This window comes from Mauremys mutica, chromosome 8 (assembly GCF_020497125.1).
Source record: "Mauremys mutica isolate MM-2020 ecotype Southern chromosome 8, ASM2049712v1, whole genome shotgun sequence".
Lineage (NCBI taxonomy): Eukaryota > Metazoa > Chordata > Testudines > Geoemydidae > Mauremys > Mauremys mutica.
Genome location: NC_059079.1, coordinates 92,774,007 through 92,797,655, shown reverse-complemented (window position 1 = coordinate 92,797,655; position 23,649 = coordinate 92,774,007). Strand labels below are relative to the sequence as shown.

General features: G+C 45.2%; 1 protein-coding gene across 2 annotated transcripts in view; it reads right to left on the bottom strand.

Moving 5' to 3' along the window:
* Positions 1 to 23,649, bottom strand: part of DPYSL3 (dihydropyrimidinase like 3) — a 76,025-nt gene that overhangs the window by 11,727 nt on the left and 40,649 nt on the right. For both annotated transcript variants that reach the window (XM_045027164.1, XM_045027165.1), the window contains exons 2-7: positions 15,212 to 15,300; positions 12,995 to 13,179; positions 9,254 to 9,418; positions 8,149 to 8,210; positions 7,450 to 7,530; positions 1,055 to 1,123 (exon numbers count right to left, since the gene is read on the bottom strand). In XM_045027164.1, the coding sequence (XP_044883099.1) occupies positions 1,055 to 1,123; positions 7,450 to 7,530; positions 8,149 to 8,210; positions 9,254 to 9,418; positions 12,995 to 13,179; positions 15,212 to 15,300 (651 nt within the window). The remainder of the gene's footprint in view (positions 1 to 1,054; positions 1,124 to 7,449; positions 7,531 to 8,148; positions 8,211 to 9,253; positions 9,419 to 12,994; positions 13,180 to 15,211; positions 15,301 to 23,649) is intronic.

Genomic DNA, 23,649 nt, shown 5'->3' with positions numbered 1-23,649 from the left:
CTTCTGATAACAAATAATGGGCCAGATCCCCAGATGGTGTACATCAGCCTAGCTCCACTGAAGTCAATGCAACCATGTCAATTTACACCAGCTGAGGATCTGTTCCAGTACAGTTAACATTGGGTCTTTTTCTCTGGAGGAGACATTTTAATGTCCCACATCTCAAAGAGAATAAACTATATATTATATAAACCTCATTGGTATACCATTAATTTAAGCAGATTTATTTTATTTCTGATCGTAAATCTGAAGTACAAATCTTCACATCTACTCCCCTTTCCTCTCTGTGACTGCAGCAGATTTCAGTTATATTTTCTCTCTCTTGCTTCCATGTGTTGTAGAAAGTTAAAAACAGTTCTGATCACACAGCTACCGCAATCTGACATTTATAAAATAATCTAAAATTAGACTGACCTCAGATTAATGGGCAAATAAAAAGAGTAGACATAATCCAGTTAAATGTCTTGACAGCGATTCACAATCGGGAAATCCCCCATTCCCACCACCAGAGGCTTTGTGTGTCTTATTTTAACACATTCTAGACCTTAAGTAGAGATTAGATGAGGGAGAAGCTGGAGGTACAGTCCGCACTATTTTCCTTTACAATATGAATGCACTTTGAGAGTCAATGGATGATGCCCTTTTTTTAAAGGTACTCTCATTTTCAGTGCACTGATTCTCTGATCTCAGGATTCTTCCACCACTGGAATCACCTACCAAATGTGAACGCATCAGAAGTAGCACTAACTGCAGCCTGACAGCACTGATTTCCTATGGCTACTGCATTTCAGGAAGACCCATGGACTCCTATCTATGCTAGGAAACTGAATCATTACTGAACAAATTTTATCACCAAAGGCCCCTCCCCTGAACTGATGATGAGTACGGTTGAACTGCCAGTATAGATAAAGTAGAACTCAGACTCATAGAATTTAAGATCAGAAGGGACCTGTTAGACACCATTATGCTACCTATGGCTGAAACCTCATGGGGGAAGAGCCTCAGTGTAACAAGGATGGTGCACTGTTTATCTTTTTTTTCATTTGTCTTTTACCTCCTCTGGTCTACTCAGCACATGGCCCTCTGGGCCAGTTATTCCCATCTCCAGCATCCTGGTTTGTTCCTAGAAGAATGAAAAGACACAGGGAAGTTTAGAGACTCTGAATTTGATCTGACAGTTATGTCAAAAAAACAAATGCCACCATACTCAGCATTTCGTAAGGATTTAGATTATCAAATAGCAGAGCAGATCTCTGGATTTGCTGCAGGTGGTTCACAAGACTACCAAGACACACAGAGAATACAATGGGGAAGATAGGTAAATACATAGGTTGAGAGTAAGAATCTTCCTTTGAAGTGATAATTCAGAATAAACAGGTCTGATATAATTGTAGCACAGGTGAAAAATAACAAATACAATTCAGGGGAAGGCATGTGTTTAATTTACTCTGCGTTTGTTATTCCCAAAGACATCCAAGCACTACTGAGGAAGAGATCATGAAAACTAAAAGAAATCCATTGTAGGCCAAATTCCCTTCTCTGTCACACCCGTGCAGCTCCATTAACATCAATACAGTTCACAGGTGTCAATTAGAGCAGAATCTGGCCCTATATGAAAATGTTTTAAAATGTGTGGTTGCTTTCCCCTCACCACACAATCGGCAACACATTTTACTGCTATAATGAGGGACCACAACCACATACAGTATAATCGGACAGGCATGAACATGAATTTAATGGTATGCCTGATCCTTGGCATTCACAAATTGTTCAACTCAGTGGAAGATCGATCCTAACTGACATCCTTATCAGTGTGTTATCATCAGCCCATAGGGGGCTTGCAATATGTTACATGGGGGAAAACAGAGCTTGGGAGAGGCTTCCTCATACCCTTAACCTGGCTTCCAATCTGTCAGATACCCTCAAAAATTGACCATGTCATGAATGGGTCAGGCATTCTGAATGCAAATGTTACTGCAATGTGCAAATCTGTTGCATTTTGAAATATTATCCTGTAAGTGTCTTTCAGCTTTTAAGCTCTTTGGGACACTGATTGTCCTAATTTTTGTCTCTAACAGAGCACTGGGCATGCTGTTGGCTCTAAAAAATAAAAAAATCACATCTAGATGAATAGTGAAGGTGGGATTCCAGCAGTGACAGTTAATATCTATACAACATTTGAAGAGGTAAATTGCCATATAGATAATTGCCACGTATTTTTGCCTCCTACACCTACCTTCTCAGCCACAACACAAAGACCTGACAAAATAATGACTCAACAATGTTCTTTTCATTTCTCAATCTTCACCAACAATAAAGACCATATTCCACACACCCCTGTTTCAGTTTCCACTGCATGGTGCATCCCCCTTACTCTGCTCTATGTACCCCCTCTCCTCTCTCTTATGTGGATCAAACTCATATGAAACACGGGTGACCTTAGGACAGTAGAGAGAAAATAGATCATGACCCAGAATAGAGGGGCTGGGGTTGGGGAAAGTCCCCTAACCTTCCTCCTAGGAACAGAAGCAGGATCATTGACCAGCATCCTCACTTTTACAGCCTAATCTAATCCCATTCTGGATCAGTCACCAGTTTGTGACATTTTGTATCAATTAGCTTGGAAGGCAGAAGTAATTTTCAAGGCTGCACAGCACCAGTAAACCTTGCACACAGCTTTAGGTGGTTAGGGTGGGACTGAAGCAGCAAGAACTCCTAGTCAAAACTGATTCTTTGATCTCTCCATTTTCTATGAAAACAGAGATTGACTAACTTTGGGGAAATTGATTCTTGCAGTCTGCAGGGTTCTTCAGAGCTTAGTTTGGAGACTTTCCTCCTAATCCACCCCCTCCAAAGAAAGGAGAAAGAAGAAACTGAGGATGTGCTACAGAGTAAAACTGAGCAAATTTGTCCCTGGTTCTTCAAAATCACAGAGGTACTATTCTCTGTATCCACAACACCAACTACAAGGCACTATAATGGTGCAATCCATCCATTTCAGATCAAAACAGTATTTTCCCCATTACATATCCCCTCATATCCCATGAATTCAGCTCCACAAGCTGATTGCTTCTTTGTATTGGGAAGAAATTCCCCCTTCCCCTATGGCTCTGGTATTTTGCACACCATATTATAGCATAACTGGCCTTGCACATTGTGAAGGTCTTTTCCTTCTGCTGCAGCTTTCAGCATTGGCTGCTGTTAGAGTGAACATACTGGACTCAATGGACTGTTCTGTTCCATTAAGATAATTTCTGATTCACTGCGTATCAATTTCTCTAACAGTGAACGGAAATGTCTTCTATTGACTCCTGGGTTTAGCAGGGAAGATAAATTAGTCTTGTTTCTACATAAGAGTGACATGCACAGGGTACTGTGTACCTTTATTTCTGCTCTTAAACAATAACAGAGCCCACTTCAACCCAGAGAAGTCAATATAAAAAACGAGAAGCTCATCCAGTTGGAAAATATTAATCTTTTACTGATAGGGGTCTGCTTTTCTATTGCAGGCCACAGCATGTCTGGAAAAATCAAACAACCTCCACCCAACACTCTAGCACAAATGAGTCTATAGAGAGGAAAGCAACTTCCATATAGGAAGAGCCCAGGTAGAAGCCATTTTCCCAGACATGTTTGGTTCCAATAAAGAAGCCATATAATATTCTAAAAGCAGCAGACTCTGGGAAGCATGGCCAGCAAATTCCTTTCCCAGTGCCATCCGGCTTTCTTCCTCAGGAGCAAAGGTACCAAAGCATTTCTGAGAAACTGTCTCACTTCTTTTAATGAGAGGAGGAGGCAGACTATAGTCCAGGGTATCCAATTACACAGAGCAAATGAATAAATTCTCTGCAGCATTAGTCCCAGTGCTGCTGAAAATGAGGCTGGGGAATGGTGATTTTGCATCATTCAGCACCAGGGTGACAGGCTGGTACCCACTGATAACTCAGCTTCAGAGGTAACACTATTTGGAAAACCTTCATGTTACAATACTATCAAGTTTCCTGGGCCTAAATCTGAAGATACATTTGGAGGCATGGAATGAATAACTTCAGTTTCCAAAGTGCATGAGAATAAAAAGAAAAAAAAAAAACCAACAAAAGCACATAAATTGGCTGGTGCCATGGTGTCTTATCAAGCATCACACTGTAATCAGATAGGAATTGCTGTACTGTATCAAACCATTAGTCCATTCTTCCTACAGAGGCCAACAGATATCACTTCAGGAGAAGATAAACCCTCCATAATGCATCCTGCCAATTGGGCAATTCTATACAGAGGGAACACCCCCCCTACCCCATAGCACAAGATTTCATTATCCCACCTCTATCAATACCTTAATTTACATAGCTGCAAAAGTTTTTAACAGTCAAATAATTATCCAGTCCTCTTTTTAAACCCAGCTATTCCATTTTGCTTGGTAAGTTCCCCAGACTGCAAGTCTACATTGCATAAGGAAGCAATTCCTTTAACTAGTTTTAAAAATACTGCCCACTAATTTCAACAAGTATTCCAGCCAATGTTTAACCAAAAAAGAATTTTTATTCCGAGCATGAAATGCTGCAAAATTGTGTCATAAAATGGCATTGACAGGCCAAAATTAAAAACAAAACAAAACCAATTTAAAACCAAACAAAAACTTCATTTATTCTATAAATTATTGCATCAGACTAAGTGAAAGAATAATGCAAAAATCTCACTTTTCACTGTTTAATTTCATTTAGTTTGAACAACAAAAATTGATTAGTTAGTTTGTAAGGCTGGACTGCCAACACTGCAGGGAAATGGCTATTTGATAAGAAAACTATTACCAGGGGAATTTTCATGGAAACACTCTCATTGTTCTTCAGTTTTATAGTACAATGATGGATGGATTTTTTATTTATTTATTACAAAGCCTAAATGTTCAGCGATGTCTGACATGGCAGTCTCCCTTATGTAATATATATATCCTAGACCAGGGGTTCTCAAACTGGGGGTCAGGACCCCTCAGGGGGTTGCGAGGTTATTACATGGGGGGGGTCGCAAACTGTCAACCTCCATCCCAAACTCTGCTTTGCCTCCAGCATTTATAATGGTGTTAAATATATAAAAAAGTGTTTTTAATTTATAAGGGGGGGGGGGTCGCAATCAGAGACTTGCTGATGAGTGTCACCAGCACAACACGTTTGGCAGTCCAGCTATTCCTTCAGCTCCAAAGTGACAGTGAGGATTCCGACGATGATATCAATATGGATTTGCCTGCCGCGTGTGACACTAAAGTGCTTGCGGCATTTACGGAAATGCTCAGCACCGTTGAACGCCGCTTTTGGGCTCGGGAAACAAGCACTGAGTGGTGGGATCACATCGTCATGGAAGTCTGGGATGACGAGCAGTGGCTGCAGAACTTTCGTATGAGAAAAGCCACTTTCATGGGACTGTGTGCTGAGCTCGCCCCCACTCTGCGGCGCAAGGACACAAGATTGAGAGCTGCCCTGACGGTGGAAAAGCGAGTGGCTATTGCAATCTGGAAGCTGGCAACTCCAGAGTCGGGAACCAGTTTGGTGTGGGAAAGTCGACCGTGGGAATCGTTTTGATGCAAGTTTGCAAGGCAATTAATCGCATCCTGCTAAGAAAGACCGTGACTCTGGGGAGCGTGCAGGACATTGTGGATGGCTTTGCACACATGGGTTTCCCTAACTGTGGAGGGGCAATAGATGGGACGCATATTCCTATTCTGGCCCCCCCCCACCTGGCATCAGAGTACGTTAATCGGAAGGGGTATTTCTCTATGGTTCTCCAGGCGCTTGTGGATCACCGCGGGCGTTTCATTGACATTTACACAGGCTGGCCTGGAAAGGTGCATGATGCACGCATCTTTCGGAACAGTGGCCTGTTCAGGAAGATGCAGGCAGGGACTTTTTTCCCAGACAGGAAGATCACAGTAGGGGATGTCGAAATGCCCACTGTGATCCTTGGAGACCCCGCGTACCCGTTACTGCCTTGGCTCATGAAACCCTATACAGGGAAGCTTGACAGGAGCAAGGACCGGTTCAACTACAGGCTGAGCCGGTGCAGAATGACTGTGGAGTGTGCTTTTGGGCGTTTAAAAGCCCGCTGGCGTTGCTTGTATGGGAAGCTAGACTTGGGGGAAAGCAGCATTCCCGCGGTTATATGCGCTTGCTGTACCCTCCATAATATTTGTGAAGGGAAGGGTGAAACATTCAGTGAGGCATGGACCACCGAGGTTCAAGTCCTGGAGGCTGAATATGCACAGCCAGAGAGCAGGGCTAATAGAGAGGCCCAGCACAGGGCTACAAGGATTAGGGATGCCTTGAGGGAAGAATTTGAGGCTGAAAGCCAACAATAATGTTTGCTGCCTTGCATGGGAGTGAATTGCACTGCTTACACTGTTATTCTATTATCCATAATAATAATATGATTTGTAGTGCCTCTTTCTTTACTGGGCTAAGGTATCTTTCACTATCTGCTATAATAAAGACTGTTTTCAAAGCCAAGAATTGTTTTATTGAAAAGAAAAAAACTTCCTTGACAGACAGACAGACACACAACATTTCATGAACACAAGAGGGCAGGGGTGTGGGTTGGTGAACTGTACAGTCACAAGTTTGCATATGCCCTGTCTGGATTGCTGTTTAATGAATCCTGCACCCGCTCCGTCCACTGCATTTCTCTTGCGTGTCCTGCTTTCTTTCTCTCGCCAATCCTTCAAGTCCTTACTCTCTCGAGCAGACTGATTAAGAACAGTTTTCAGCATGTCTTCTTTGCTGGGCAGCATTGTATCCACTATCTCCAGACATGAATTGTTACACTGAGGGAGTGAGTTCTTATTTAAGCATTCTTTTACCCACACGCATAACACTACAGAAGCCGGTTTTCAGCCAGCGCTGCAACCAGGGAGTTGCAGCGCTGGTTGTGCCCTGCAAGTGTGGACGGGGTGTTGTTGCAGCGCTGGAAAGCCTCCACCAGCGCTGCAACTTGTAAGTGTAGCCAAGCCCTTGCTATGTTAAAGGGATCACCAGTACAAAAGTTTGAGAGCCACTGTCCTAGACAGTAATCTTTTTGGGTCATTTAGTACATATTTGTACAGTCCCTAGCACAATGGGGCCCTGACTTGGTTGGTCTCTATGAACCAGATTTACAAAGGTATTTAGGAACCTAAAGACTCAGATAGGTATCTAGTGGGATTGACTTTCAATGGGAGTTAAGCACCTAACCTGCTTAGGTACTTTTGCAAATCCAACTAGGCCTCTCTCTGCATCTTTAGATGCTTAAATACGTCTGAAAAACTGGCCCTAGGTGCCCCACAGTATAAAATATTAAATAACAATATTATATTCCAGAAGATGTCTGCACAGCTTCCATGCAGTATCTTTCCTCTAATGTACAGCATCAAAATCTTTCTGTCTATACCACACTTTTCAGCGGCAGTGTAGGTAGAATAGCATTTACCTGTTCAATGATATCCCCATTTTCGGCATGAACTTGAGCTATTGCACCTAGATCTCCCAGGCAGCTAAATATCTCATACAGCTGAAACAGAGTGAAAGAGGAAACATGATTACTACTCAACCATGTTCACTTGGTCTGTATTTGACCTTTAAAAAATTCCCACGCTCTATCTTTCGACTGAAAACTAGACAGGCCTTCAGGTAAGAACAATGGAAGGTTGGAGAGAAAGAATTTGGTGTCGGCACCTCATTCACAGCCCTCATTCACAGTCAGAACAAGGCTTGGTGTGTGAACATGCCATGTCGCCCCTTTCAAAATGCCTCTCTGCCATCCACTGAAGCACTCACAGATTTCACCAAACCTTTAGAACTTGTATCTACCGCCTCTGGTCCTCCCAGCCACATCATCACATCTTTAAAATGGAGATGCAGTATGCAAAGACTGTGCACCCCAGCAAGCTGCTGACAGCAAACTGAAACACTGCATTTCGGGATTGATAGAAATAGACTCCAAGGGCCATGCCTCCGGATTAAAACCAAGTGTGGCTGCAAGCCGCACTGTAAAATTTGGTAACCTGAATCATGATCATCCTTGCCCTGCTCTGATCACTCAGTACACTGCTTTCTTTCCAGCTACTGTTCTAACAAAATAAAAGGGGCCCAACAATGATTGCACACAAAGCAGTAATATAGCTCTTACCTCTGTGTTTGACATCTGGTACAAATCCTTGTAGGCCATGTAAACCATGAAGGAGTTAACTCCTAGGTAGAGAAGAGGGAAAAAGAAGAAAAATGATTCCATTCCAGCTCTCTCCCCCTTATACATTCACAAGGCATGTGATAATTACACAGACCTAATGGAATGGGAGCCTTTGGCAGTAGCTAGAGGTGAAGCAGACAGTTTTCTGGTTTTCTTCTTGTTTGTTTATTTTCAGGACATTCTAATTCTCCATCTACGGCTACACAGGATCCCAAGAGATGTTAGAAAACAAGGGGCTAGCAGAAGGCAGTTCTCCAAAACTATACCTGCCACTCATTTTAACCCCTTTAGCACTGTCTAAAAGGGTCTAATAAAGATGGTGGAGGGAGCGTGCTCAAAGCCACAGACAAGACCACTGGTCTGGAAGGACATGTGCAAAATGTGCATGAGACAGCAGACTGACGGATGCATGCACAGCTGACTTCCCCACTGACTATCATAAGCATAGATGCTGTTATTGTACCTTCATGTTGGGACTTTCAGTGGAAATTCTGTGCCTAAGTCATTTAAAGGTGAGATTTTCAAAAGCATGTGAGTGTCTCAGACCCTTTGTGAGACCTACTCAAAAAACCCAATGACTCTGATGTGTTGTAATGACACATGGACTATGATCTGAGGATCTCATGGTGCTTTATAAAGATAAATGAAATAACTCTCATAACTTCCCTCCCCACACAAAATATTATCTCCCTATTTTACAGATGTGAAAAACCGAGAAACAGAGCCTTGCCTAAACTCAGAGTGAATCGGTTTGCAAAGGCATGGACAGGACCCAGGAGTCCTGAATCTCAGTTCTTTAATCACACTTCATGCTCTTTCCTATGCCACACACACAATGGCCCAGATCCTGAAAGATATTGGGCATCTAATTTTCATTGAGCATTAGGCACCTAAACAACTTTGCGGATCTGGGCCTATGTGCTAACTGAGTCACCAGAGCTGCAGGTGATGGGAGAATTCACTGGAAAAAGGAGATTAGGGTAAAGAGACTTGAGGAATAAAGGGCAAAGGCAAGGAGCCCCTCCCGCCCCATCTCTCCACAAACCTTTTTCTTTGATGAGCATCTGTACTTCCTGTTTGACACTGTCATTCCAGTGGGTGATGTCCACATGCAGGGAGTAGTCACAGCAGGTCTTCCCATCAGCCCACTCTCGCCACTTCTCATAGGCGTCTGTCAGGCTGCCCTCTGGCTCAGGGATCACATGGTCAACTGGATGTGACAAGAGAGGCAAGCAGAACTGAGGGTGTGAAAGAAGGGCTCTTCCTCTCCAGCCATGTGGCCACCATCCCATTGGTTCCTCATGTGCTCAGCGACCCAGTGACTGCTGGCCTCTCACTGCATCCTTTACTGGGTCCTTCTCTTAATCTGCCTCAGGTCTCTGCTACCTGAGTGCCTTACTGCCCTCCCACATCCCAACCAGATTAAACCAAAATACCCTAATGGGTCCAAACTGCTTTCTCCAGCTCCCACACAGCACAAGGGGAAATTAAAACGGCAAGCAGGTCTTCAGAGCTTCCCCCTCCATCATTTTCTCAGACACATCCGAAGTGCATTTATCAGACAGGAAATGCACTGAGCCTTGGCTTAACAGCCTTTGGCATCGCACCAAGGGCTTTTACAGGCTTCTGCTGAGAAATCAGCCGGAAGCAGTAGGACCCTCCTCCATCCCCACCCCTATTTCCACCCCATTAAAACTTAGTCTCCTGCTAAGACGCAGTCCTAATGCACCTTTTATTGCCCCTGACGTAATCTGCTGCGGCAGTCCATTTTACACAACAGATGCTGCCACGAAGACCATTATTCCACTGGCCACAGGGGAAGGAGAGAAGAAAGAAAACCCAAACTTTCAGCAGTTGGATCAATGACTTTTCTTACACCCTAAGAAGCTATCCAAAGCACAGACAGCTGTGACCAAGTTATAAACCAAGTAAAGCCCAAGTTATAAACCAGAGCACATCTCTAGCATCCTTGAGGGCAAGAATCACGCATTCTGATTCCTTTTTCATTAGTGCTGTTTACTGCTTTGGACAGCATGGGATACGGGGGTATCATTCTGTCCCTGTGCTTGAGTTCATCTGGGCATGCTGCCCTATTGTGAAGAATATTGTGTTTGTTGTTGTTCTTTGTTAAGTTGCCCAGAGGCCTTGGCGCTGTGCAACCTCATGATGTGGATTTGGATGAACAACTCCTTAGGTTTTGACCCACCCCAGTCCCCTGACCCTCTCCTGAGTTTCAGCAGATTTAAGTTGCTGAGTTCTGGGTTCAAATGACTTTACCTCCCTGATGTAAGTGAACCTCAATCAAAACAGCACGAAATGATATGGACTGAAATGATAACCCTACCCATGTTTGCTCCAAGCTGGGCCAGGGATCACTCAGAAGATTCATGCACCATGGTGATCTTTCAGAAACACTGGGCTCAGTTGCAAGATGGTAACAAAACTTCAAAGCAGGAAGTTTCACGTGGTTTGGGGTTTTATTGCAGATGTCTTACCCAGCTGCAGTAGGGCACCTAAATATTAACCTGGCTAATATGTGACACTTAAGAGCAATCAGGATGAGGGTCAACAAAAGTAAAACTCAGCATTTAGAATGTGTTTTATGGGCCAAATTCTGCTCTCAGCTACACAAATGCAATCTCACTGAAGTCACTGGCGCTGCATACCTGTAAAACAGCAGAATTTAACCCCACATTCTTCAAAAGCATTGCACACTCATCAATCCTCTAGGAGAGTCTGAGGAGCCATATGTTAGGTGCTGTGGTTTATTGGCAATCTAGGGCAGAAGTGATTCTGTGGCACTCAAGTGAGCATCTTCTGAGCAAGGTAGCGCCGATGCACTAATAAGCCTCACATTTCAATACCCAGAGGCATATTTTGTCCATTGATTAAGGAAACTTATCTTCACAAACCTCCCCAATCAATTCTGATTGATTAAAAATACTACTACTGCTAAGCTCTAGCAAACATTCTGATGACCCTGTCTGCTGGTAGCAAATGCTATCGTTCAGGCTCGGTTCCATTTTCCATTCTAAACCCCTTTTTAATTGGAGATGTCAGTGAGACAGGCCAAGAGGTGGGATTGCATGGCAAGAGACAATTTAGTTGTGGAGAGACAGAAAGAGATGTGTTTCTCCCCCTGTTATATAGCAGGTTACTACTTCTGGCTGCATGGGCATGAATGCAGACAATTTGATGATCTTAGCTGCTCTGGTGGCAAGTTTTCTATTGGCATCTCCTAGTCCACCTAGATCGGGGCAGGCAAACTTTTTGGCCTGAAGACCGCATCGGGTTTCAGAAATTGTATGGAGGGCCGTTAGGGGAGGCTATGCCTCCCCAAACAGCCAGGCCTGGCCTGGCCCCCGCCCCGTATCTGACCCCCCTCCCATCTGACCCCCCCCCCCGCTTCTCGCTTCCTGACGCCCCCCCACCCAGGACCCCAGCCCCATCTACCCCTCTTGCTCTCTGTCCCCTGACCACCCTGGACCCCCTACCCCTAACTGCCCCCCGATCCAACCCCCGTCTTCCTTCCTGACTGCCCCCCCAGACCACTGCCCCATCTAACCACCTCTTCTCCCTAACTGCCCCCCACCACCCCATCCAACCTCTCTCCTCCTTCCTGACTGCCTCCCCATGACCCCTGCGCCATCCACCCCCCCCTCCCTGTCCCCTGACCGCCCCCGGAACCCCTGACTGCCCCCTGCTGCCCCATCCAATCCCTCCTCTCATTCCTGATGGCCACCCGTGACCCCTGCGCCATCCAACCCCCCTTCTCCCTGTCCCCTGACTGCCCCCGGAACCCCTGACGCCCCATCCAATCCCTCCTCTCATTCCTGATGGCCACCCATGACCCTTGCACCATCCACCCTCCCTTCTCCCTGACCGCCCTCGGAACCCCCACCCCCATTCAACCCCCCCTGTTCCCCGCCCTCTGACCGCACCCACCCCTATCCACACCCCTGGCCCCGACCACCCCCCGAACTCCCCTGCCCTCTATCCAACCCCTCCCCCTCCCCCTTACCGCGCTGCCTGGAGCTCTGGTGGCTGGTGGCACTACAGCCGCACCACCCAGCTGGAGCCAGCCATGCACCGCGCAGCACAGAGCACCGGGTCAGGCCGGGATCTGCAGCTGCTGTACCCCAGGAGCTCGCAGTCCCAATGCCCAGAGCACTGCGCCCACAGCGCAGTGAACTGAGGGTGCGGAGGAGGGAGGACAGCGGGGGAGGGGCCGGGGGCTAGCCTCCTGGGCCAGAAGCTCAGGGGCTGGGCAGAACGGTCCCACGGGCCGGATGTGGCCCGTGCGCCGTAGTTTGCCCACCTCTGACCTAGATCCTGTTACAGTTCTCCTTCTATTCAACCATTCTTTCCTATTTTCCTTGGGTCTCCCCCATATCTACTGATGCTCCCCATTACCTCTCTTTGATACCAGTCCTTTTCCCACAGCTCCTGCTAGGGTCTCCTCCAGCTGTCCAGTTCCTTTCCCCTATGCCCACATAGCTTCCACGCATTTCTCCCCAAATCCCATTCCAACAGCTGCCTTCTCCTAATTCATCCCTCAGCCTTCTTTCTGGATAACAATACCCCCTTTCCATTGTCACTCTCACCCAAGCTTCTTCTGCCAAAAAACCCCCCAAACTCCAACCACAACACACACCCCTTCTCAGGAACTACGGAAGCCAAGACAGTAAACAAGCTAGTCTTTTGCAATGATAGGATGCTGAATGCAGCAGGCCCTTTTTAAAGCCTCGGTGGAGTCAACATGAAAGGAACTGCCCAATGGACTTACTGATCATGGTGGTTCCGCCAGCCAGGGCTGCTTTTGTTCCCTGGAAGAAGTCATCCACAGCGGTCATCCCCTTGTATGGCATCTGCAAGTGAGTGTGGACATCGATTCCTCCAGGGATCACCATCTTCCCATTGGCTTCTATAGTTTTAACTCCTCCAGGGACGATTAGATTGTCTCCAATTTGCCTGATGAGATAGTAATCAGGATGGTGAGCCACACACATATGAAACTTGACTACAATGTATTCTACCAATAACCTACCAAAGTAGGGAAAACCCTCTATCCGTACAAGACAGCAGTGGACTTGAGACAATCTAAACACAGAAGACAGCAAGAACCTAAACCAATGTGAACAAGCTCTGCAGAAACCATCACACAAGAAGTTCATTCAACAGGACCGCTTTAATGTATGAGTGACTGGAAAGGGCTAGAAGGGGTGAATGGTTTCAAAATCCCTAAATGCCAGCCCTTCCCCCAATAAATATATTCACCCCCACCCCACCCCACCCCTTAAGGCTCAAGTCTGAGGCTTATTTCTTACAAAGAATGAGAACTCCTAAGAGCAATGATACAGTTGCTGGGCCAGCCCTGGGTTTGCAGGGTTTTGCCATTCCACTCACATCACAAGGTCCCTAAAGTAAACAAAGGCCTCTCTCACAGACATCGCTGGCTGCAGCTTTTGTGAACTCAAGTGTGGTTTTCAAGCCCAGTGTGTTCACCGTGCTTCAGTGAAATTAGGGAAGATGCCTTCCCACTCAGGGAGATTCCCATTAGGCCCTGTCCTTCTTGGAGAGGAAGGATACCTTTGCTAACTGCAGTACTGCATTGTGGGCAAGGCAGCTAAAATCCCAGTTCACTAAAAATCCCCTCTAAGACCCTGTGTATCTAAAAACCCTCAACTATATACGTATCTAGAACCTAACAAGCTCCTTCACTTCTAATCCCTACAATCCTGGAACTCCGTATCATATATCCACATAACATTCCCCTCCCTAGATGCACCCAAAGTATAAAATCCTCCTCCCCACGGGCACCTACCTCTCTTTTCTCCTATAAACTAGTGCATCTACACCTTAGTACTCCCTTCTCTATAAGCCCCACATATGCATCTCACTGCCCTTTGCACATCCATTCCTGCACCCAAACACTGCAGCCCCTGCCCCTATAAGTCCTATATTCACACAATCCTCTTCTCACTCTGCCCCTATAAACTAGGATAAAAGACTGGCTGGCCTCATCAGGGAACTTTCAATCTCTTTGGTGTATCTGAAAGGGAAGTAAAATAAGACTATATCCCTGCTCCCTGCATTTCAGTGTCAGCCAGCCTACAACACCTCTCGCACACCAGTACTGAATATTCGGTAAACACTACTTCTTTCCATGACTCCTTATGGCACCAAACCAGTGGTTAATAGGCTGCCTTTGCCTTCAGGCTTAAAACAGACATGAAAAAATGCCTCTTAAAAATTACTTTCCTACTGCAGGTTTTAAAAATACATTTCCATGAAGGGAAGGCTGAATATTTTCTTTGTACCACAGGGCAAGGCATGTTTTTTTGGACGTGTTTAAGTTCCCTTGCTATGAACTATCCTAGGGCTTGCAATCCACCAAACTGGGATTTAGTCCCATTTCATATACTTTACACATCAGAACAATTTCAGCCTTTAAACAGTGGAGTCATTATTGTACTCTATAACACACCCAGAAGCCAGATGAAAAGATGAGATTCACAGTTTTGCCTGAAATCTCTGAGAGTTTTAAAGACGTAGCTTCTCAAAAGCACAGATCCATCCTCTTTAGCTCTAACAAATGGGATCTTGTATAATTAGGGAAAGTGTCGTTCTTGTGATATAATCCTGCTGGATACTGGAGAAAACTGAAAGATAATTCCTGTTCCCATTGCAGTTAGATATCATCTCAGCATACAATGGATACTGTGTCATAACTTATCAGCTTAACTGAATTTTATTCACTGGAGTTACTGTGCAAAACATGTCATGAGATCTCACACACACACACACACACACACACACACACACACCCCCGAGAAAGGGGAAGGAATTCAGTGTCTCACCAGCTGGGCAAGCAAACTACAGACTCCACCCAACCTGGACTGGCATACAATAGCCCACAGACCCACAATTCCTGCAGTCATGAGGTAAAAAGACTCCTGCCTCTAACAAAGAAGATAAGATAATATGGGAATCTTGTACATACTTTATGAGACCATCCTCCATGTAAATGTCAGCATAGAACGACTGGTCATCATTGACTATTCTGCCTCCTTTAATAAGAAGACGATCACTCTGTGGATGGAGAAATAAAGCAGTCATGAGTGTTAGAAAATATATAGTTGTTACTGCAAGGAGCCTTCTTACTGCAATACAGCTGTGCTTAGCACATATATTATCTTCTATACAACATATGCAGTGTGAATTAGTTTAGGTAATAAATTCTGACTGTTTAGCAATGTGCTGAGGAGAAGTAATGCCAAAGACTCGAAAATTCAGGTTGTATTAAGCTATTTCTGTATAAAACAGGTTTTCAGAAATAGAAGAGTGGCAAATAGCTTAATACAACCTGAATTTTCTAGTCTTTGGCATTACTTCACCTTAACATATAGGACGTAATAGATGAGTTACACAAAGCACAGGCGTTTTTTCAATTGGTGAGAAAGAACTCAATGCTTCCTAAACATAGCATGCAAATGATAAATATGCATATACCGTCCATACCACATATCAATATCTAATGTGAATTCAGCAGCAGTACTGAAGTATTGGACTGATCTAATGCCCAACAAAATCAATGGGAGTCTTTCCACTGAATTTCACTGGGCTTTAGATCAGGCTCTGTGTCAATAATTGGCATAAAGTAATAAGAAACATTACCATTTCTTTGGATATTGTATATTATTAGACAAAGATTAGAAAGTTACCAAGATTGTGAAATAAACCCCAAAGCTCAAGGATGAAAGCTTTCTCTCTCTAGCATAATCAAGCTATTGCACAAGGGAAAAAAATCACCCTTTCAAAAAGTTATACTTATCTCAGTTTTTCCCTCTAATATGCAAGTAAAATTCAGTACTAGTGAAAGTTACAAGATAAGGTACAAGGTACAAGCCCTGGATGTGGAAGTTCTGCACTATTTACAGCACCTATATAAGGGATTCAGCATGGGCAACAGCACTTTCTCCTCCCCATAGTGCCTCTGCAGGGGACAGAGGGGTAGCTCAGTCTACGTAACCCATTCAATCCTGGGTTTCTGTTAACACTTTAAGGCTTTGGCTACACTTGCATTTCAAAGCGCTGCCGCGGCAGCGCTTTGAAGCGCTAAGTGTAGTCAAAGCGCCAGCACTGGGAGAAAACTCTCCCAGCGCTGTCCGTACTTCACCTCCCTGTGGGGAATAACGGACAGCGCTGGGAGCGCGGCTCCCAGCGCTGGGGCTTTGACTACACTGGCGCTTTGTAGCGCCGCAATTTGCAGCGCTGCAGAGGGTGTGTTTTCACACCCTGCTGCAGTGCTGCAAATTTGTAAGTGTAGCCAAGCCCCAAGACTGCCGAGAAGCACCAGCTGTGCTGGTGGTTTTTGTGATGTGGGTATGTGTGTCCAGTGGAAATGGGAGTAGAGTCCACCACACCCATTTCACATTCCACATAAGTAGGGTAACCAGATGTCCTGTTTTTAAAAGGACAGTCCCGTATTTAAGCCCTCCTGCTTTTTCTTTAAAATGGACAAATTGTCCCGTATTTTCTGTCTGTCCCTCCCTCCCGCCAATCAGTACTGGTGAGTCCTGCTGCTGGCCAGATCCCTGCTCACCAGCCGCCCGCTCACCAGCAGTGAATGGGGGTGGGAGGGTCCAGTGGCTGAAAATGGGGGTGGGTGTGCAAGGCTGGTGGCGGGGCAAAGATGCACCGGCTCTTGGCCAGCAGGGCTTCACCTCCATCCCATTTCTGGCTGGTGCTGGCTGCGCACTGCGGTGGCTCGTGGGTGCGGGCAGGCTCCAGGCAGCAGCCAGTTACGTGTTGCCTCTGCTGCCCATCCTTTGGCCCTTTATGCCCTCTCCTTGCTTCCCCCCGCCCCCCCCCCCCCCACTTCCAGGAGGGTGCATCCTGCTCCCAGCGCTGTGCAGACAACCAGCCCCTGGTCAGAGCTTCACCTCCCACCCCCAGGAGCGTGAGGCTGCTCTGTCCCTTAGGCACCCTCCCCTGCTGAGCCATCTCTCTGGCCCGGTTTGCTGAAGCCCCTGCAGTCAGGGCTTAACCTCTTCCTGCTTGTGCTGTAGCTAGAGGTGGCTGGGTTACGGCCAGTAGCAGCCTGGAGGTGTTAGCTGCCTTTTGACACTACGCGGCAGCTAACACGCCGCCCTCCCGGTCCCCCCCGCCCCGAAGCAGCTCCCATCCCTTCCCTCTCACACAGTGCCGAAAGGCTGCTGCTGGCCACATTCTGGTGTGAACCCTGGCAGAAATCTGGGGAGGGCGGCATGTGACCCTGCATCAGTCCCTGTCCCCCCTGCATGTGTTGCCTCAGGAAGACGTGGAAGAGGCAGGTCAGTCCCGGGGCCCAGCCAGATATGGAGGGCAGAGAGCACCAGGCATGGAGATAAGAAGGTAAATAAAAAGAATCCAACTACGCAGTATTTCTTTTTAATAGGGCTCAATACACTTGATGTTAATTTGAATGTTTGTGCGGCATAGTTCTGATTGATTGCCGTTGAACTCGCTTGAATAAGTGTAATTTTACCAGGTGTCCCGTATTCAGCATAGAAAATATGGTCACCCTACATATAAATCTCCAAGCAGCCCTTCTGTGGCAATGATGCTTGGTCACTATGTTGACTTAAACTGGATTTTAAAAAGTGACATTGGAGGGGCAAGGCTATGTGTTCCATTTCCCATCCACTGATTCATCAACACTACTGTTTCCTGTTACAAGTGGCATAAGACTTCTCTGAAGCTATATCACATGTGTGTCTACAGAAGAGTGGAGGAGCATCCATCTTATAATCACTAAAGACCCATCAGGGTGTTAATTCTGAGGTCATCGTGAACCACTGCAGAGTTGAACAGATGTGTTCTGGGAATGAATTTATTTTAGAAGTCAGAAAATAAAAAAGTAGATTCACACACACGAAGTCTGATTATATAAACACATAGTTGTGCAAACAATGGAGACCTTAGGTCATCCAGCACATTTACCTTGATTAATTCACTCACAACTGAGGCTATGTCTACACTACCGTGGTAAGTCAACCTACGCTACACAACTCCAGCTACATGAATAAAGTAGCTGGAGTCAACACACATTACGTCAAGTTACTGCTGGGTCTACACCACGGCGGGGGGGGGGGGGTACTCTTTTTGTTGGGGGTAGAGTACAGGGATCGACTGGAGAGCGATCTGCTGTCGATCTGGGGGGTCTTCACTAGACCCACTAAATCAACCATTGGTGGATCGATCTCAGAGCGTCAATCTGGACTGTAGTGTAGACCTGCCTTGAGTCTCATCTCTCCATGGGATGGAAGTGTTATTTTCCCTTTCCCACAATACAGAAACCAGGGGTCACCCGACAAAATGAATAGGCAGCAGATTTAATATAAACAAGAGGAAATACATTTTCACACAATGCACAATTAACCGATGGAACTCATTGCCATGGGATGTTCTGATGGCCAAAAGTATAATTGCGTTCAACAAGAACTAGATAAGTTCATGGGGTACAGGGTCCATCAATGGCTATTAGCCAAGATAGTCAGGGCAACCCTAAACTTCTGACTGCTAGAAACAGAGAGGGGGAAGGCAGGGGAGAATCTCCTCAAAATTTCCCTGGGCTGTGCACGGCCTCTGAAGCTCTGGTACTGGCCACTGCCAGTGATAGGATACTGGGCCAGATGGACCACTGGTCTGACCCAGTATGGCAGCTCTTTCACTCTTAAATACCATAATGAGACTGTAGCTATAGCAAAGCTGAGGTTGTTACTACACCAAAGCTGTAATGAAAATCTAACATGTCACAGCATCAAAATAACAGCTTTTGTGCCTCTGTATTCCAGTGTATATTGATGGAAGAACTCTGGCTATCATTTTAAGCAGCAAAATCCAAGTAAATAACAGTGTGAGTCAAAACTTAAGTTGGAAATCCTTGTCATTTCAGGGATCTGAATTAGGCCTTTTATAGCAAATTTCCCCAAGGCTTCCAAAATGGCTTCCCCAAGTGCATTTACACATATACCCCTTTGGCTTTTACGCACAAAAATGGTTGTGTGCACAAATTTTGCAAACACATTTGAGGCCCTTTTCAAACTTGGCTACATGTTATTTTGATATACATAAACACTGAATTCACTTTGCGTTATTTTAAATGCTACTCGAGACAGGGGAAAAAAGACAAATGTATGAAACCACCAGAATTTTACATGGGATGGTGATGGTTGTGCAATCAAGGTGGTAACAAGTCCAACGGCAGCACACGAGAGAGTTGGACTGAAACTACTGTGTTCGTTGGAATAGTTGGGATTCTCCCTGGAGAGTTAGCCAAGACAATGGAAAGCACACAAGATCCTCCTACTGTTTGTGGATTATTGACATAAGACTGGTCTGGCTAGTAATATATCTAGATGGTAGATATATGAGAAAAGAGTCTTTGGCATGGGCTAACTTGGCAGTTGTTTTAGCTCAAATGGAAGAGTCTTTGCCCACGGACACCGGCTTGTATAGCCCGTGGCCTACATTTCCACTTCCATCTCCACCGGAAAGGATGCTGTCCATGTTGGCAACACAAGCTCATGTGACCTGACATTATACAAGAGTCCCTTTTGGCTTGGTGGCATTAGTTTTTTTCTTCTGGGGAAGTATGTCCACAACAGTAGTAAGGAAAGACCTTTGAAAAAACAAAATATTAATGGGTTGTACAGGAAGGGCAAGTAGCTCTCAAGACCACAAACCTCAAAAGCTAATACTCTGGCTGACCTCTGACATTTGAGATAAGGATCAACCACCAACCTTAACTAATTACAGTTGAGTCTAACCAGCCCAGCTCCAGGGACAAGCAACGTGGACAACTTCTAAAGGTCTTTTCTGGGGATGCCATACAGGATTTAGTCTTCTCAAAAGAAGATACATAGGATCTAAACAGTCCCCTTCAATCATCAGATTTTTTTTAAACTAATCTCCGACCCTGGCAATGTTCTTATCTGCCCCATCACTTTTCAAAACCCATCCCTCCCTTATTATACTCCCAACTCTACCCAGTACCAACAGCAGCATATTCCTCTATTTCCATTGGTAAGGAAGTAGCGTTTTAGTATCAGAGCCCCCCAACCAATACTGACTGAAGGTTCCATCTGCTCCCACCAGCCATGGTCATTCTGAACTCTCACTCACAGTCCTTCCTTCTACAGCAAGTTCAGACTATCCCCCCCATATCTCCCCACCCCCAAACTGTTCTTCAGTTAATGAACTCTGGAAAGATCACCATAGTGATTGCAATTGGCAACCTAGCGTAAAATGAGAGAGATATCCTCCTGGGGGTCTCTTCTGCATGCAACAGCCAAAGCACCTGAGAGCGGCTTGTTTGTACATTCTCAATCACATGCAAACAAGACAAGGAAACAGGGTGGGGAAGGGGTTTTAATGAACAACGCTCTGAACGCTGACTGCACCTTTGCTCTGGGTCCCAGAGAGAAAAGACTTGGAAATTAGCCAAGGTTTTACCATGCAAAGGCTCTTCATTATTGTATTGCCTAAATCCTTAATTACCAGCAGCTGAAATAGCCTCACCCCTCTCTGCACCCCAAATATGCAGCATTAAAATAGGCCATGAACTCACATCCCACATGCAAAGTCAAACAGACACAGACTGAAAGTGTACCAGCCCCTGCACCAAAATGGCCTTGCAGAGAGAACTACAGCCTCCCCTGCTCCTTTTCACAGTTGACAAAGGTCAGACAGCAGAACTAGGCATTTTAAAAGGTTCACTTGCTAGAGAAAGAATTTTGGGAGCTGGGGTGTGGCCGCAGGTTATATAAATAGCTGTACAGGCTAGCCCAATGGGAGCGTCTAAAGGGTCTAAACAAAAGATGGAAATGCAGCAGTACTGAGAGGGCAATCGAATGACTATGTGACCTCTCTTCAACAGCAGCAGGAGGTAAGGCACTGGTTTTTAAACCACTGGTAAGGTGGTTACAGCACTGGGCTGGAGTCAGACCGGCTGCTACTGACTCGCTCTGCAACCTTGAGAAACTCACAACCTGACTTGGTGTGTCAGTATCCTCATCTATATAGTGAGAATATTACCCTCACCTCTGCAAACACTTAGAAATCTGTGGATACACCAACTAAATATTTAGTAACCAACACTGGTTTTGGTGAATAGCGTCACGAAAGCCCAACATGGAGATTAATACTGTTGTTATAAACATACATTAACTAAATGTTTATTTCCCATCTCTGCTGAGTCCTGAGTTCCATGCTGCTGCTCTGCTTGTATTGTAGTCTGTACAGTCCTAGCAGTTAATGACTGGGTATAGTAACCAGTGCGAAAGCAGAACTTCAACCTGATCTAATGGGTTCAGAATTTATATTAACTGCAGAAAAAATGAATGTCTGTCCCTAGGGCCCCAAGGCTCTGGCAGATACTGGCATGGCAAGGAAATTCCCAGCCAAACTCTGCCTCCTACACTTCAGTCCCCACCAGCTTGGTGCATAGGGATGCACATAATGCAGTGGAAGAGCATATACTAGCACACCTCTGGCACCTCCCACCTTATGTAAGGAGTTTGGGAAGCCCCAACTACTGCTCAGAATTGCTTGGCTAGAAGAAGTTCAGAGAATCTGGAATAATTAAACTTATTAAAGAAATAAAATAGTTTTAAAAATTACTTATTTTAATTGCCAACAAAAACATGCAAAAATAAATAATCAACTGGAAAAAAAAAAATCTGGTCTCCTTCCTCCTGACCCCTCCAGATAAGTTCTCCCCTGCTTGCATACACTAGCAACTTGTCTACACAAACAAGCTAGGGTTGCCAATTTTGGTTGGACATATTTCTGGAGGTTTAATCACATGACAATCTTTAATTAAAGAAAATTAATCTTTAATTCCTGGAGATTCCAGGACAATCCTGGAGGGCTGACAACCCTTCAGCAAGCTGGGGTGTGAATCTATCCCATAGTAGTCTGTCGCGGACTAATTGTCCATGGGCACCTTGCTGATGTGTGCCATGTTTGTTTAAGCACTCTGATCCAGTCCTCTGAAAACAGGACTAGCTCAAAGTGCTCTAACAACCTGTAAACACGTGTCAGTAGGGTACACACGGAGGGTTAGACCATGGCAGGCTAGTGCAAGGTAGATTCACACCCCAGCTTGCCATGAACTAGTCATTCATGTAGACAAGCCCTATGGTTTCTCTCCCTCCACTATCTGTTATGGCCTGTTGTTCCTTCTTTTTTTTTTTTAAAAAAAAGTTCCAGATCTATTCTAGATTGTAGGAACATTCCTTCTTTACCTACTTGCCAAGCACACCCATGTACCTACCCAAATCAGCAACAAATGCTGGTGACTGTTTATATCCTGTCTGAAGCTGAATTTCCTAAAAGACAGGACAAAAAAAATACTGATTGATCAGCATCCAGATGCCATCACTTAATACATACACATCACGGTGCTGCTAAGATTTGTTGTAGCTGAGAATATCACAGGCTCTGAAGTCCTGAATCTGCAGAGCTTACTTGGACAAAACTCCCATTAAAGTAGTGAATGGGAGTTTTGCCGGAGTCTGATCCACAGGATCAATTCCCGCCCTAAGTGTTGTGGCTTAGATGCGAGCGCACACAGAGCCTGAGCCCTAGTGAAGTCAATGGGAGTCGTTCGGCTGGATTGTACGGGCTTTGGATCAGTCCCATGAACGGAGATGTGTGCTGAGCACGCAGAGCACATGCCTGTGTATTGAGCACACATGCTGACCATTGTTCAGCTCTGGTAGGGTTTTCTGAAGGATACTGAACCCTCATTTCAACAGCTGCTGTGGGCAAGAAGCTACTCTGTGCTCAGCACAGCATGCCTGGTAGCTCCTCCCTCCTGGAGCTTCATAATGTCACTAATATAGGTTAAAAAAAAAAAAAGCACAACATGATATGGACCAGCCTTCTCTGGCCTGCAAACCAAATGCAACTTCCATAGTCATCCTAAGGAAACCTCAGCTGTGAGTGGAAGCCAGCTGAACTGATTACAGGCAAGTGGGGAGGGAAGCAAAACACAATGTGGCATGGTCACTATTTGAAAAAATATTAAGTGGCCCCCTCCACTATAGGCAGTTCTCTGAAGAACTCTCTTCCCTCTTCTATTCCCCACATACATGTTCAGTTCTGGTGGTTGAGAGGCAGGTGGCTATGGAAGAGCAGAAGGTTATAATTAAGGCCCTTCATTTCTCGTTTTTACTGATTTTTACTGAAAAAAATCCCAGGTTTTACGACAGCTATTATTTGCTTTTTACCAACTTTCATCCCAAATTTGGACCACTCAAGTACATGAAAATTCTGATTATGTTAAGAAAATCCAATTAATTACATCAAGCAGACGAGTTTATATCAATAATAAATCAGTCTAAGTGTAAATGCGAAGCTGCCTACTAAAGGAAGGCAACGTCACGGAAGATA